Consider the following 17,365-nt stretch of genomic DNA (forward strand, 5'->3'; position numbering starts at 1 on the left):
TCCTGCTTACTGACAAGAAAACAAATTCAAATTGTGCTTGGGAGGAATAACTTAACAAAGCCAATTTTATTATGCAGATGAATTGTAGGTGTTGCACGTCTGCATTTTCTAACATTGTTAGCAAGCTTTTTTCCAAAGCTTTCTCCCTTTCTAGGTGTGTATATTTAGAGAACCAAGCAGTCTTAAGAAACTCAGTTGTTTTAAGTAAAGGTTGTCACGGCTATATGTTTTACCAAGGAAGTAAGTGCTTAATTTTTTGTTTAAGGTTTAGAGTCTTAAGTTTTTCAAAAGATGAGCAAATCATTTCATCAATAACTATTTATGGAATTATACTTTTTCTAAGAATATAATGGTGAATTTGGAGGAGTGAATAGGTTCAAAAGAAGAAAAATATATCTTTCTTCTCTCTTACATTTCCATGTTCACAATTCAATTGTGTTCTTGCAGTCCACTGGCTCATTTCATTCAACAAGGTTGGGGTGGGCTACAACAAACCATGCCAAACAGTTGGGAAGCTTTAGTCTTCAGCCATGCGTTGTTTATGACAAAATGGTGTTTCCCTTATGCCCTTAAGGTGGAAGGTCTTCTTTTATGACCAAACATAATTTTTTGGATCGCTCACTGTTAATATTCTTACTCAGTGAAAAAAAAAAAAAAAAGGAGAGAATATAAAGTAGGCAGTGAAGTGTATTCATCTGGTCGCGTGTAAATAGAGGAAAACTGTGAAGACATGGGAGTCATTACCACTAGAGGACTCCTCAGTTAAATGTTAAAAAGAAATTGTGAGACCTACTTTACCCAATAATATTTCATTTCTTTATGGTATTTTAACTTCTTTTTTACAGTAACATTTTTCAACTTAAGAATTTTAAACTGTTACAAAGTAGATCCAGAGCCTTTTAAAAGCAGCATACAGGCTGAGGCACAATCATTTATAATGTTGCAGAACTGCAACCTTAACTCTTGCCTACATGTTTGAAGTTTAGCAATGGGAGATGAAAAGTCTTGGCTTTCATGTAAGAAAAGTTCCTTCTGATATTAAAGAGAAAACACCCATAGTCAACATTAGTAAATGTTTTGTTGAAAGTTTAAGACTTGGTACAATGCTGGAATTCAGATATTCCAGTTTGTTAATTCTTGCCATAAAATCTGTAAAAAAGGACAGAAGATTGGGTAGATTTTAAAGATCCCTTTGTATAAACTGCTACCCACATGGCTAGACAAAGACGCAGGCTGTATCGTGCTGTACATTATAAAGCTAGAGAATGTTTTAATTCTCAATCATCTCAAGCCTTGCAGTCCCACGAAGAACTTGTCACACTTCACTTGTTTCGGTTTTTCAGTTTATTTTTTAGCAATTTTTATACAAGTTATTTCAGTTGCTAGGTTAAACAATTTGTTCCATATCTCAACCCCCATTTTGAGTAAAGAAATCATAAAAGTTAGGAACCTGAAAATTGGATTTTTCTTTTGAGCAGCTGCTGTCCACAAGTGTGGAAAGATTGTTAAAAGTGAATAGCATCACTTTCTAACAAACTGTAGGCAGGTTTAATGACTGAATCTCATCTTTACATTACTCTGCTGTCACCAAGCATTATTATGTTGGCACTCATAGATAAGTGGAAGAAAAAGAAAACCTCTTTTGGGGGTTAAAGATGTAGCTGTACAACCACGGATGTCAATGGTCCTTCTTCACTGTTGACCTACCACGTTGAATTGTAATTTTTACTAAACGCAACTTTATTGATTAAAATGTATATAATATATATATATAATGTTTTGCAGAATACATTACTATGCACAAGAACATTTAATGTTTATTTAAAAAAAAAAAAATCCTTTTAGTGTAACTGACTCCCCAAGTCTTTGTACCTGTGCTTCGGTGACTTGATGGGGATTAGATAGATTTCCGTTTAATTTATTTTGAAAATCCTTTCAGTACCCATTTTTACATAGCACATTTGTTTCAGTGTGCTGACATTCCAAATCAGAGGCATCTGGTCTGTTGCATCTGCTATGCCTCCAACGAGTGCCACTATTATCGAGTTTTACTTCCCATGGCTGTTGTAACATCTTATAATAGATTCCACTACTTTTTGTTAAGGATCCACTTGTAGAACATTAAATATTTTGCTGAATTTATAAAAATTTTTGAAAGTATCTCTGTATATGAACTGCTTCTGGATTTGGTTTGGAAGGTGGGGGCTGTTTGTTTGTTTGTTTTAGATCGTTTCAGCTAATACTCTAAAGCTATTCAATTTTATTTTCCTCAAATTATATTTAGAATTCTTTTAGTTTGTATTTATCAAAACACTTCCCTTCCTAGCATAATTATTTGCATTCTTGTTACCCACAAAATAAATTTTTGTGATTAGTTTGTCCAGTCACAGAGCATTTTTCTGAATTCAGTAATACTTTAAGTGAATCTCAAATGGTTCTGTTTACTTTCATGCTACAGGATCACAGGAAGGCTGAGGAATGATGTGTTTTAGTAGCTAATACTGAAAGATAAAAGATCCACATTTCCATTGGGGTTTGTATGTGTATTTGTATGTGCAGTGTAGGTTCTATGTGGGAAGTATATTTACTAATTGTACCAATTGGTAAATTTGAATCAATAAATATTGTAACAACTTTACAACAATTTTAATTCATAAAAATCTGCCAAATATAATAGAATGTTTTTTGGGTAATGGTCTCAGACACTTTACATGAAATTAAAGAAAAAATATTAATTTGTTGTTGTTTTTACCTTATTCTGAGGGATTGCTTTTCTAGGACTAAGGAAAAAAAACCCTGCCTGTCCTAAAATTATATATCATTGTCTCCTGACAGGTCCGAGAATCTTCAGTTCATAATATAAGGGTTTCAATATGTCCTTCTTGGCCTTTCAAAAATACACGTTATTACATCCAGCAGAAAGTAATTTTATTCAGAATAAATGACAGAGGGAACTATGTCCTCACAATCCATGTAGGGACGAGATTGTTGTGTTCCCGAGGGAACAGCAGACCTAGAAGGATGCATTTTAAAGAGGCATTACTAGTTTTCCTGTGTGTCAAGTTCAGGAATCGTAGGTAGGTCGTGTGGGTGAATCGTTCTGCGAGCACTTTGGCGTACAACGCTGCATTCGCTCGTTTCGGTACCGAGCAAATCACCACTGAACGGCCCGTACCTCTCGCTGGGTTTCTTACTAGAGTTCATACAGCAGAGGTTTTCTTCCATGGGACAAACATAGCATTTAAGGTCTGGTTGGAGACTCAGGCTGGATCAGATATTCTCCTAATTAGTACATCACATATCAAAGTTTTATTTAGGAAACTTTAGGGAACACTTTAGAGTCACTGTTAGCACAAGACCTTAGAATGACTTATATGCTTTTCTCCTTCTGAACAATTTCCAGGTGGGGAAAGGAGAAAGAAAGGGGAATGTTACTTTGGAGGCCACACAATTATCTGAGCATGTTGTATGTGTTTTACTGTTCCTTTTGCACAGTCCATTTTGGCAAAATGTGTAAAGCAGATGTTGTTAGGCCGCAACGGGGCTGCTTTTTCTGTTGTAAAATTCATGCCAATCATTAACTGTCTTCCTAGAAAATGGAGTTTTGAAGACACGTAGCAACCTAAAGGTAGTAACTGCATCAGTAGATTTTATTTCTTTTTCTCAAGTGCTGTCAGTGAGGAGTGACTGCTAATGAGAAATTTATTCTTTGTTTAATTATGCAAGCTGCTGTTTTAACTGTGTGTCTCTGTATGCAATCCAATCAGTATACAAATGAAAAAACACCATCCAAGCTTTTGGGTGAGTTTGGAAAGCTAGTTATAATAGATTTGCAAAGAACTTCTCACACTGAAGTTAAAAGCAAGAATTTCAGAGGGAGTAGCTAGATGTGTATCTTGAAAATAACCTTTTTTTTTCTGAAGAGTGAATAACAGAACAAAACTGAAACTCTGTGAAGATTTTTAGATTGCTTTTGATGATGCATACTGCAGTTACTGGAAGTGATATTCTCATGCTCTTTTGTTAATCTCGTTGAACAAAAAATGGTATTAGGCCTTTATCTGTCACCTTCAACTTGGTGAAATTATGTAACCCTAATCTCAGGTTGGAGGACCAAATTTAACATCAGACTCTGCAGGTCTTTTCCATCCACTACAGTTGGTGAAGCTTGTTAAAACAAAGTATGACTATTTAGAACAAAAGCATTTTAAAGGTGGGGTGGAGACTTTTAAAACAGGAAAATACTCAGGATACATAGTCAACAGCCAGGTAAGCACGCTAACAGATTATCTTACCACTAGCCACATAAAAAGCTTGAAAGATAAATATCCTCCGCTGACCTTTGTTGTCAGCTTGATAGCTGATATACTCTACCTGCTAGCTATCTGTTCTGGTGACTCTAAATTGTGTGTGGAAAAGAGTAATCTGTTCGTAATTTGGTAATAAATATTGCTACTTCCAACTCCCAAGGCAGGGGAATCTAACAAGCATCTTTTCTGGAAGCTACACAGTAGGGATTTGAAGTTGCTGGATTTGGTCAATGACTTTTAAATATGTGCTTGGATGCTCCTTAACTGGGAAACCATTGAACTGATTCCGTGTTTGCTCTTTCTTAATCCAAGTGGAACTAATATATGCATAAATCCTCTATGCCGTACTTTCCTTAATTTCTCATTTTCATTATATCTAAAGCTATTGTATCTTAGGGTTTATTACTTCCTGAAGACCATAAGTCGTTATTTCAAAGCCCATCTTTTTCCCTGAAGGAAACTGTGGATCCACTTGTTACTTTCTAGTCAGATTGCCTGAGATTTATGTATCTACTTGACTAACATAAATTTTCGTGAGTGTTAATTACTTTTCTGCCAGGTAAGATGTCAGGACAGCAAAACCAGCATAAACAGTGTCACACTGGCTTTAAACCAGGAGATAGTAATTAAACAGTCTTAAAATATTAAGAAACAAACATTATTAATTATACTTCATAAGTTACCAGGAAAATCCTGCCTAAAAAAAAAAAAGTCCCTATACGTGGTCTTCTCAACAGCTCTCCATGCTTTTTTCTTTGTTTTATTTTTTGTATTTGTGTGTAACTAGGCAATACTACAAGATCTGGAGCAAAGACGTCCCCAACTGGATGAGCTAATAACTGCAGCACAAAATCTAAAAAACAAGACAAGCAATCAAGAGGCCAGAACAATAATTACTGACCGCAGTAAGTGGTGATTCTGCTATCGTATGATGTTTCAGAAAATGTGGAAAATGATGTAATACCTGATAAGCACAACATTTTTCAGACACTTCATGCCTTTCTCATGAGGAGAGTTCATCAGGAGACAGTTCTCACACAGGTTTTCTAAATTGCACATGGAAGAATTGTAAATGAAAGTCAGTGATCACATACTTCAATTTTTTCACCTTAGTTTCGCTTTTATTGTTATCATAGCAGAAGCACAGTGTAGAAAATATAGAATGTGATCACTATAGATAAAGAAGTACGTTTATTCTTAAACAAGGAGGAAGAAGAAAGAATTCACAGAATATGGCCATAGGCTTGTATGAAGCTTTCAATTTTATCCCTCACAGTACAACCACAGCCTCTCCTTTCCCCTCAGGTGATGCTCAACTCTGATGATGCTCTATATTAGTCTCTATTAGTTCTTCAGTTTTGGTTTCCCTTTCCAGAGTTCACCAACTATCTGTGTCTAAGGTCGAAAAATGAGTAGATTAAGTTTTAGAGGAAGTTGGTAGAAGGTGTAGTCTTGCCATCCTCGGGTGCTTGCTTGTCCATATGCCCTTCACTATAGAATGAAACACACTCTCAAAGTCACGCTATAAAAACATCTTTCTGTGCTGGACTGTTATATATCTTCAGTTACTATTTTGAGTACTCGGGACTAAAAACTACCAAAAATTGGATTTCTTATGGTCCTAGAGGTCCCCTGTGGTGCTTAGATAAGACACAGAACAAATGCTCTGCATGTGGCCACAGCCAATTCACTGCAGGTGGATGCAAACTGTTCTGTGCATCTTTGTCTGGAGACCAGGGAGTGCTCCCTGAAACTTATCACTGTGAAGGTGTATGCATCGAGTATACTTCTGTATCCCCATAATTAAAAATAAATAAACACATAGATAAATAAATAAACACACGTTATCTTCCCTCAGGTAAATACTTTTCATAACGTCAAAATCACATTACTTGTTTGGGCTGCGTTGTTGTTAGTATCACACAGAGATACTCTTTAGACTGTATGTGAAATAACATTGTTTACCTGCTATTCTCAAAGCATAGTATGGAGAGAGAGAAAGACTGTTTTCCTTTTATGTGAAGTTTGAGAATAAACTGATAGAGCTTCCATGTTACGTAAGAACCTGTTCCTGTTTTTAAGAGGAAATTAATTTTAGAATCATATTCAGTTGGAATCAGATGAAATGTGTACATATGCCTTAACTTTACAGTGCTTATTCAAAGCCATCATATGAAATACTCCCATCATTATTTTCTAGTATGTTTTAATTTTTAGTTCTGAGACAAGTTTTCTGAAGATAAGAATTGTGGACTTTACATGAAAATCAAGCATAATTCCTATATGCTCTCATGTGAAACGAGAGCATGAGTATGCATGACTGAATTTTTATTCTGCTGGAAAACTCCACTTTAAGTGAAATTGCCTTCTAAGATAGATTAAATGCTTCTTTCTCATACAGCAAAAAAGGAAAGCAAGCTGTCAGACTGAAAATCATAAACGAATATGTGGTAGCCACAAATGAATTACAGCTTTCATCGGTGGCTAGTGGTGGGGTGGATATATTTTACATTTTTATTTCTTAGGTTTTATATATAAGAATCCCCCAAATTATGTTTGCTTTGAACTTAAAGTACACAAGTTTCACTTTTGCTTTGACTTAGCAGTTTATTTTCCGTGCTTAGGTGGATATATTTTACATTTTTATTTCTTAGGTTTTATATATAAGAATCCCCAAAATTATTAGTTTGCTTTGAACTTAAAGTACACAAGTTTCACTTTTGCTTTGACTTAGCAGTTTATTTTCCGTGCTTAAACTGTCAATATCCTTGACTTCCAAAGTGCAACTTACGATGCAGTAGATATAGGTCCTGTTCCTTTATGTTCTTTCAAGTACACCTTGCTGCAGTATAGCATCTTCTAGCATCATCCTGCTGTTGCTAATGAAATATTTTTAAAGTAAACAAAATATTTATTCTCAGAAATATACAGCATCTGCATTTCTGCAATGGCAGGAGATAAAATATGATCAGGACCATTTTGATTGAGTGTTCTGAGGCAGCAAACTAGATTCATGAAGTTTTTTTCATGCTTAGTTAGTTTATATTCCTATAATTGTAGGTAGTACTAAACATGATTTCAGAGGTATTTATTACTCTCGAATTTGGGGGAGAGGATGATATTTCCATGGGAAAAGTAACAGTAAGATTTTACAATGTGACACACAAGGTTTTCCCAAATATGTTTCAAATGTGGCATACTGTCACCTGAAGTACTTCTTTAAAAGAACAATAGTAATTTTTATATTTTTAATGGCATTTTTTTTTTGTCTCCTCTATGCTGTGTGAAGGAGATGGAGATTGCTCTTTTTGGCTTGAATTAGGCCTGCTAAATACCTGGACAGACAGGATTCACTTGTGAGGGGTAGCTCTCTCCTCCCACCCCTTCACAGCGCGAAGCTGTCCTGAGCACGGGAAGGCTCTCCCTGTCTCCGGCACAGTTGGGGTGCTCTAGCCATGAGCTCTCTAACACCGCTCCTCTGAAGCCCGCTGTGCTGTACAGCTCCAGCCGAGTGCAGTTGTTCTGTCTTGGAGTCCAGCACGTACCGAGCCCAGACTACTGCACCCAAAGCCTTGTCCCCAAGTCCATCCCTGGGAACCTTGCTCACAAACAGAGCTGAACCCTTGACCACAGAACTTGCTCCACTTGTTAAGTCCTGCGCATTCCCCACAGCCCCGCGCCCTGTTATACTTGGACCTTACACCAGAGTCCTGCTGCGAGTCCTCCCTGACTACCTCACCTGCAGTTAATTTCTCCTTTCCTGTGGCTTTGTCCTTCTTGATGAGTACAAATAGGTTACCATGGTTACCCTGGTTATGTCTTAGCAGATATTAGTACTCAAATCTACCCAGTTTCATGACCTGAGCATCATCACAGTGCTATTTGCGCTTCTTTCCAGCAGCTGTGTACCACTCTCACACCGAGCCTTCCGTACTGCACTGCCAGGTGCCAAAAACATCAGATCCTATTCGGAAGGAAAGGCCGTGCAGGGCTGTGCCGTGTTGGTCTGTCACGTAGGAGCTGATAGTCTTGCCTAGATTGAGTGCACTACTTCTTCCTGGGCTGAATCACAGGATGTCACATTTTGAGAAGTAAAAAGCTGAGCTAATTTGTATGAACATGTTGTTCATTGCTAGTAAAAAACCCAGCACAATCATCTGGCCACTTGTCACTGAACAGATAGATATGTTAGAAATTCCACATGAGTCTAGTAGCTACTCTACAGGATAGCTGCATTCCTGGTCACAGGATGGGTCAATGTGCCATCAACTGGAATTAAAACCATAAAGGTTTAAAGTATTTAGAGTAGTTTAAAGTATTTAGAGTATTTATGGAAAACAAAGAAAACATTTAATCCAAAATCAAGCAAATCAAAAAACATGTTGGAGAATCTTTATGAAGAAGTGAAAAATGATCATGAGATTATTTTTCAACAGAATTGTTGTAGTGTTACGTAGAGTTAATATTTCTTTAGGAAATAAGGACAGAAATTAAAGGTAAGCTCAAACAATTGAATTATTTCCTTTGAACCTTTTTTCCCTACCTTTAGTTCATTATCTGTATGAAATTGCAGGAGCTATACTATGTAAAAAGAACTCGGCTTTATAAAGAAAAACTTGTGTTGTGTTTACGTACTGTTGTATTTAGATCACTGTTTATTCTATGTAAATCATAGTTTATTTACAGCTTATACATCAGAGGATAAATAAGAATATTAGTTACATTTAGTCTTGAGGAAGAGTTCTGACAAAAAGCAAGATACCTCTCTGCTCTTTTAATGCCCTTGATAAAGCTTTTTATTCAAATTAAACTGTATGTTGTACAATAAAATTTTTCTCTACATAATGCATCACAGCTCCAAAGCACTTTGCTTTACGTGGATGAAAATGTTGGTTCTTTAAATTGAATGAGTCTATAGGCAACTTTGAATATAACGAAGTAATTAAACTTTGAATATTCCTTTTATTTTCCATCAGTTCCTATGTATAGAATACATAAAGCTGGTAACAAGTCAATGTATTTACAGTGTTAAGATCAGAAATACCGAAGTAACCACAAAGACTATTTTAGATCTTGCGGAATCCTGGAACTGGAAGAAACTTTGAGTAGCAGGGTTTGTGTTCACACACATGCAAAAGATACCAGTGAATAACTTTTCTGCGGTTTTACTTTGCTAGTAATTTACATCCTGATTTCATAATGTGTTTTCTAGCTGTGTAAGTGATAAAGGAGGTATGAAAATGAATAGTTATAGAACGCTATGAAGAAATAATTTCTTACTGACCAAAGAATCTCTCTTTCAAGGTTATAAGAAGCCTTTCTTTGGTAATTGTGTGAAATGTAGTGAATTCTCAAATGCCACTTGAGAGGTTGGTTAAGTTCAATTACATTAAATACATAAATAATAGCAATAAATACAAGCATTTCAATGAAAACTGTTTTGATACTTTTGAAATGTTATTTGGCAGTTTTTAAAACCAAGTTCATAAATGCATGAATTTATAGAGGATGTCTTCCAAAGAGTTATTTTGGTTTTGTGCTTTGGTTAGTGTTTGGTTGTGGTTTGGGTTTTTTGTTGTTGCTTTTTAAAAGAAGCTATATGTTGTAGTTGGTTGTGAGGAATGCTGCACTTGAACTAATCTGAACAGAGTCTGAGAGTCTCTGTGACACTCCATAAAAATGCCTTTATTCAATAGTTTGCTGTATTTGACAGTTTTATGGCAAAATCATCAGCTTGTCATCACTTTCACAACAAAATGTATGGAAATTCCACAGTGAATTACCGCTGTACTGCTGGTTTTGACATCTTAATAAAATAGCCGTCTCCGTTGTACTACCATCCATGTGATTTTCTGTTAGAGCTACTGAATACAAATAAAGAGATTACCACTCGAAGAAAACAAATTCATGCAACTTGGAATCTGTCATCCAGTAATAAAACTCCTAGTTACCAAGACTGTAAAAGAAAGATGTAAGAGAAAACTACTTGTATACAGTTTTCCCAGTTATCTTGTTGGTATTTTTAGGCTGAATTATTTAATAAACCCCAGTATTCTCTTCTCTGGATGTCACATATTTCAAGAACCTTTCAAGAACTTGACTAATAGCTTTCCTATGTCATAAAGAGGCAAAGTTTTCTATTCAACTTGATGTACTTTATGGCTGAAACCTTGTTTTTCCTATAAGAACTTTATGCCGTGGAAATTAAGGAAGGGAGAAACCATTTGTCATTAAAGAACTGTCCATAACAACATAAATCTGCAGTTCTGGAAGGGATAACATTTCACTGAGAAGACTCCCTCATTCAAAACCACTTCCTTGACCCAGATTTGCTGCTACAGGATTTGTAAGAAAGTTATGGGACATTTTAAGAAAGAGTAAGACATTATTTGGGAACACTGAGGAGATTTGTCCTTTAAGATCGGGAAATAGCATGCCCCAGAAACATCCAAGTGATCGGGGAATTACAGTTATACATCATTTCTCAGGCTCTGTACACTAGAAGCACACGGCTTAGTGGACAAAGGGAAAGATCTTGACTGCCTACTTCAGGTGTTCCAGTGTTCACACAAAGGATGAGAAACTACAGGGTCACCTTCCTCCCTTCCTGGTTATATTCTTGAGTAACAGTGGCACAGCCTTTTTGGAAACCCCAGAGCTGCTAGTTCTATTAGGTAATACCAGTGTCGATGGCTTGCCTGTGAAGAAAGTTAATTACTGAACTCTGCGTGGTGCGGTTATTCCGGTGGAACGTAGCTGGCTAGTTCTACGCCAGGTACTTATAAATAGATAAGAAAGTTTTATGTACCTAGACATCAGTCTGTGTTGGAGAACAGGTACCCTGGATTGCAGTGTTGGATAGAGGCATTCATTTGCTCAAATCGTAAGTCTTAATAAAATGCTGCCATCTATCCTCCAAAATAGCTAAAAGAGCAGCATGATTGACCAAATCTCTCATCAGGAAAATATGACCATAAAGCGAGTTCTCTGCTGATTGTGAGCTTGTGAACAGCAAAGATAAATTTCAGTGAAGAATGTAAGGCTTCTCTGCAGAATGAGACCTTTCAGAAAGAGTGGTACGGAAATACTGGGTTGGTTTTTTTTTTAAGCCTTTAAGTAATTTTGACTAGGCCCAGAAAAGAAGGGGCGTGTTTCACTCTAACAGGTTATGCATTATTGTATGATGTAGCCATGGGTACATGAAGTTAACTGGACGAAAGTGATCATGTCTCCATTTAGTTGAAACAGGACCCAGCACCCAAAGACTAGTATAAATGCTTAGATTAGGGATTAATTCAGTTGCACCTGTAATTGTAGTCTGTGAAAGAATAGGCCAGATAAGGGTAACAAAAAAAATCCAGGACATCAAGAGAAACCCTCGTACATGGATGGAAAGTAGAGAGAGAATGCTTGTAAGACTGAGGCAGCCTACTGGTAAGGCAGGCAATGACAAGTCAGCAGGATTATTCATTCCTGAATAATTGCAATATGCATGACCGCATCCGAGGAATACTTGCCATTCTTCATTTTTCTTCCTAGTGGAAGCACTCTGCCAAATGCTAAGCACTAACTTACTCATGTCTGAGGTCAGATTTTTGATAGCTTATTGATATATTTTTGCCTTCAGGGATCAATGAAAAAACAGTAAGAGGAAACTTCCTGTATTATTAGAGGTTAGGATGACCTCAATTTAATTTCCAGATCTGCTACAGACATTCATCTGTAATTCCAGAAAAGTCTTTTAATTTTGTACGTTCAGGTCTTTACCTAGGTAAGGTGGGATAATACACCTTACTCTCCAGCCTATGCCATATGTGTTCAGAAGACTAGGGGTTTTGACCTGTTTTGTTTGAATACGACAAACATAAGTCTTTGCTGTTTTGGCCACGATTTCAAGGTAGTTTTATGTTAGAAAATAGTAGCTTGCACAGAACATTGTAAACTTGACTAGAAGGAGACAAGTAAATCATAAAAATATCTGGTTTATTTTACCTTTATCCTTGATGACATAACCAGAAGAGCTATGCTAGCTGTGTTCCAACAAATTAGTCTGAATGAAAATAAATGGAAATAACAATAAAAGAATTGTTCAGAAATTGAGTTTTCAAAATATGATCAAATTACTCATTCGCTGACATTTCATCCAGAGTTTGATGGGCAACATTTAATGCCCACAGTTATTTTAAAAACTGTGTCAGAACAGTACATATTCATTTTTGCCAGATCACAATTTTCTGTAGTAATTACAGAAAAAACAGGAAACAAAGGTCCTGCTCCGTGGAGATTACAAGCTAAATTTAGATGCCACACGATCAGCGATATCAGGAAAATGCAGATTTCGGTGTATATTGTGCCCCGTTTCTTTTTCTAAAATGAATGCAACACACAAAGAATGTATATTGGGACCTGCAGTTGTTCTCAGACAACCTAGTTAAGCATCCTGTAGTACATTTGGACTATAGATTTTACTTTGGCTATTCTCAATAAAAATTTATTATGGTTTTAGTTTTGCTTGAGTCGGAAATAAACCAATAACAAAAAGGATGTTTTGCACAGCCCCAAAGCTCCTCTTCAGGTCTAAGCTGAGTTAATACGGTCTTGACCTGTGCGAAAGGTCTTAAGACTTTGGTGGGTGGTTACATCAGCTGGTGGTTTCATTTCGTTATGTATATCAAATCATCATTATGGTGACATATGAAGTTACATAGATAATTCAAAGAATTTGATTTTATTACTGTTTTCAGTACCTGAAGCATATGAAAACGGTGGCTCTGAGGCTTTTCATTCAGTGTTTAGTGAACAGCAACACTCACAGGGATTGTGTCAGTCTTTATCACGCCAAAAAGGGAGGGAAAGGGAAATACCATAAAAGTTCTGGAGATTAGCTGCCTATATTTCATCTTTCCAACCAGCAGGTCTGTTGCGTGTTAGGTGAAGAAATGACTCATCAGAGAGTGATCTGAACAATCCCTAGTTGAGTAACAGCAAAGGACAGTAGATGTTGAACAGTCTGACATATGGCAAGAGAGTGGCGGCATCTGGGCTTGGTGGAGCTTAGAACCTGAAACAAAATATTCAGAAATGTTTTTATTTCGTTATGTTTTAATTGGATGGGAAACCATGCAGAGTGAACGCCTATGCCATAGAAGATTTTCCTGGAAGTGTCAGACTGTGTTTATGTCTTCTTTATCTTAAGTGTAAAAATGAGTGCAGTATTTCAAATGGAAAGATATAATAATTTTGAAGAATATTCATTTACATTCCCAGTATTATTATTCTCTCTGAATTTTTGAGTCTTTATTCATCAGATACCTTTTCTTTGCTTCATATTTTATGCATTTTCCTGCAAGCAGGATGTTGAGCTCTGTAGTAAAACGTAGAAAAGAATATAATAGACTATTTCAATTTTCAACTACTACAATGATCACCTCTTCCAACTGCCTGAACACTTCAAGGCTGACCAAAAGTTAAAGCATTTGTTAAGGGCATTGTCCAAACATCTCTTAGACACTGACAGGCTTGGGGCACTGATCACCTCTTTAAGTAGCCTGTTTCAGAGTTTGTCCACCCTCTCTGTAAAGAAATGATTCCTTATGTCCAGTCTAAACCTATGTAGTGTCTAATCAATGCTTAGTTAAAATAAATTTTAAAAATGTGGAGCAGTATAGCTACAATGCTCAAAATGTTTGACTGCTTTGGAAATTTCAGAATAAACTTTTCTTCTGCAATGTATGTTACTTTTTTAGTTGACTATTGACTTTTTACTTTGAAGTCTGTAAGGTCATTTTAAGTGTAAAATTTGGGTGAATCTTTGCTTTTTATTTCAACAAAATTCCAATAGTACTTGGTTTTGTCTTGCCAGAAAGATAGTCTTTAATTTACAGTCTTGTGATATCTGATGCTTTCCTCCTCTCAGGAAGATTAAGTAAGAGAAGTAACTTTTTAACAGCAGTACAGTACATAATCTGATATGGAAATGTTACTTCCTTTTAAGCCTATAAGTTTTTGTCTGTGCTGAAATTCCTAGTCAGATGTCCCTGAAAAATTATCATGGAGGAAGCTGTATATCTGATATTTCACTACATTACTGAGTTCTGTATCCTACTCTGGGGTTTCCAGTACGAGAAAGCCATGGACCTGTCAAAGCAGGTCCAGAGGACAGCCATGAGGGCTTGAGCATCTCTGATGTAAGGAAAGGCTAAGAGAGTTGAGGTTGCTCAGCCTGGAGAAGAGAGGACTCTGGGGAGACCTTATTGCTACCTTTCAGCGTAGAAAGGGGGCCTGTGTGAAAGACCAGGCTGGTAGGACAAGGGCCAATGCTGTTAAACTGCAGGAGGGTAGATTTAGGTTAGCTATAAAGAAGAATATCTTTACAATGAGAATAGCAAGACACTGGTACAGGTTGCACAGAGAAGTTGTGGATGCCCCATAATATTGGGAGTGTTCAAGGTCAGTCTGGATGGGGCTAAGAGCAACCTGTTATAGTGGAAATTGTCCCTGCCCATGGCAGGGTGGTTGGAACCAGGTGTTCTTTCAAGGTCTCTTCCAACCTAAACCATAGATTCTGTAATTCTGTGACCACGATTCTGTGATTATGAACTTGGTAATTTGTAAATAAAACAAGTTTATACAATTTTCTATTTCTGTTGTGAAATAACAGATTTACTAATTTAACTCAGTTCAGATACGAAATACCCCAAATTTATGCTTAAAGTTTAATTCATAAATATTTTTTAAAGAAACGTTTTACTTCTTTGCTTTGAAATAAATTCTTGCCCATTTGGAAGTTTGCTTTGCTTTCAAAGGCAAAAATAAAAGCCAAATCTATGATGCTTTGATTTGGCCCACTCTTTTTTGTCATACATGAGTGAATTTTTTTGGTTTATCCACTGAGCTAAGCTCGGTGTTGTTGCCAGCACCCCACACATTGTGCCTGTTCTGTAGGTGAGTTAATGGAGCTGTAGGGTGGTTTGCCAGCTGGTCTTCGGTGAGAGGCACACGCTGTAGGGGTACAGCAGTCAGATGTGCAGATTTGGCGTTGTCAACAGAGGCACAGCAAAAGCTTTACCACCGTCTGTGCTCATAATTCCCGGTCATGGAATACCGCAGAGAGCAATCGTGGCCCAGCAGATGGTCCCAGAGTTAGACCAACCAATGGGAGCCACTGTGTGGCTTACCGACTGTTGCACAAAGCTCACCGGTCATTTTGCTGACGGAACTTAGTCAGTATTACAGTGGTAAGGATTTGGACCTTGACAGTTATAGAAGACAAAAACTTAGCTTTTAGATTGTGTTATTCTGACAGCTCATACAATGTTCAGTGTCAAATAAACAGAAGGAAGAGATTTGCTGTTTATCCATTATAAAATGAATTACAGCCAGTTCCAGTCTTTGAATTTTGTATTGTGGATTTATGGCTTTTATGAGGAGTGGGGATTCTCCTGAGAAAATTATTTTACATCTTGAAGAAGAAAATAAAAATATAAACAGTGTGGAAAACTTTTCTTCAGTAACGTGGAGGCTAATATTCCCACATTTGCAGGATTCCTAAGTCCATTTTAATTTTCTAGATATTTTGGTACTCTTAAGAATGCCCACAGTCTTGCCTATACAGTGAGAGATTAATCTATTTAATGAAAACCAGAACAAATCAGTGCTCAGTTTAACAAGTACAGATATATTTGAGAAGCAAGTCTCAGCCTAAACTCAGTAGGAGTTAGTAGGCTGATGACATTAAAAATATACAATGTAAATATGAATGTATGATGGGAACACAAAGTTCTGTGGACTAAGAATTCTGAAATTCATTGCCTGTATGCTTCATTAGGTAGGTAATGAATTTCAGACATTTTGCGACTTAAACTGCTAAACCTGCCATTATGTTTTTGCATCAGTAAGTATGGAAGCCTGTGAAAGCATTAGTACATGAAAGCTGATGCACTTTAATAATGCTAACAGCATTCTCATTTATGATTGCAGAAAGTAGAGTATCATTTCACTAATTTAATGTCCCATTTTTAAATACAGGAAGAGGCAAGTCATATTTCTTCTGAAAAAGGTTTTTCTTGAATATTTTGTAGGTAGGTTGATTATTACAAATGCTATCATCGATGAACAGAAATTATATTTATAATTATAAATTATTTTCCCTCTAATACCTTAAGTAACAAAAATCCTAGAAAAAAGATATGAACAGGCATTTGGGCAAAGATAAATATTAAAATGCCTAGTAACATCTAATTAATAATTACATTCCTAAAAAAGACAGAAATTATTTTTTTTTCCTATTAAGTTCTTTGAAAACTTTTCTATCAATTTAAGACTGAAACTATTGGATTACTTACATATTCAATCACGTAGTTAATCAGGTTAGTCATAATCCTGTGGCTTCAATTTGGGTACCTTCTGTCCGTTTAAATATCATTTCTAAATCTAATGTAAGTCTTCATAAATATGTAATGAACATTTAAGAAAGTACCTAAATTCAATAACGTAGTAGCTATTTTCTACATTCAAAAAAGGAAATTGAATAAAACAAACATTATGAAAGAAGATTAAATCATTCCAGCAAGTGAACCCTCTGGTTTTGCAGTTAGTACATTATTACTGAAAGGGGGGTGAGGGGGGTGTATCATCCAAATATGGCAGAAAAAAATAATTCAGTGAACTCCCAGTGGCTTGCTCATACGCATCCTGCTACTGGAGTCTGGGAAGAGTTGCTGCAGACTCTGCGTCCTGCCTGATCAGTGGGACTGTCTGTGATGGTTCATTTCTCCATAGATGTCCTGCTCTACTTCTTAAGGTTCTGATGGAAGTACAGAGGTATCTGAAGTTTATTCCCTAATCTGTCTATCCATCTCCCTAGTGAAACCTGCGTGGAGGTGCATATTTATATTTTTTATTTGTTTCTGTAGCTTTCTAGCAAAACTACACTTAGTTTTGTTATCTATTTCATACTAAATCCTGAAGAATCTTACACTTCTTTAGGGTGTTTATTTCTCACATCAAAATTTTACAGATTGTATAACATTTTAAAATGCAAGGCAAACGCTCTT

General features: G+C 36.4%; 1 protein-coding gene across 1 annotated transcript in view; it reads left to right on the forward strand.

Moving 5' to 3' along the window:
• Nucleotides 1-17,365, forward strand: part of LOC104499190 (dystrophin-like) — a gene marked incomplete at its 3' end in the record, with an annotated part of 127,490 nt that overhangs the window by 26,065 nt on the left and 84,060 nt on the right. The window contains exon 2 of the mRNA XM_010142663.1: nt 5,098-5,215. Within this exon, the coding sequence (XP_010140965.1) occupies nt 5,098-5,215 (118 nt within the window). The remainder of the gene's footprint in view (nt 1-5,097; nt 5,216-17,365) is intronic.

The sequence above is a fragment of the Buceros rhinoceros genome, unplaced genomic scaffold (genome assembly GCF_000710305.1).
Source record: "Buceros rhinoceros silvestris isolate BGI_N320 unplaced genomic scaffold, ASM71030v1 scaffold9, whole genome shotgun sequence".
NCBI lineage: Eukaryota > Metazoa > Chordata > Aves > Bucerotiformes > Bucerotidae > Buceros > Buceros rhinoceros.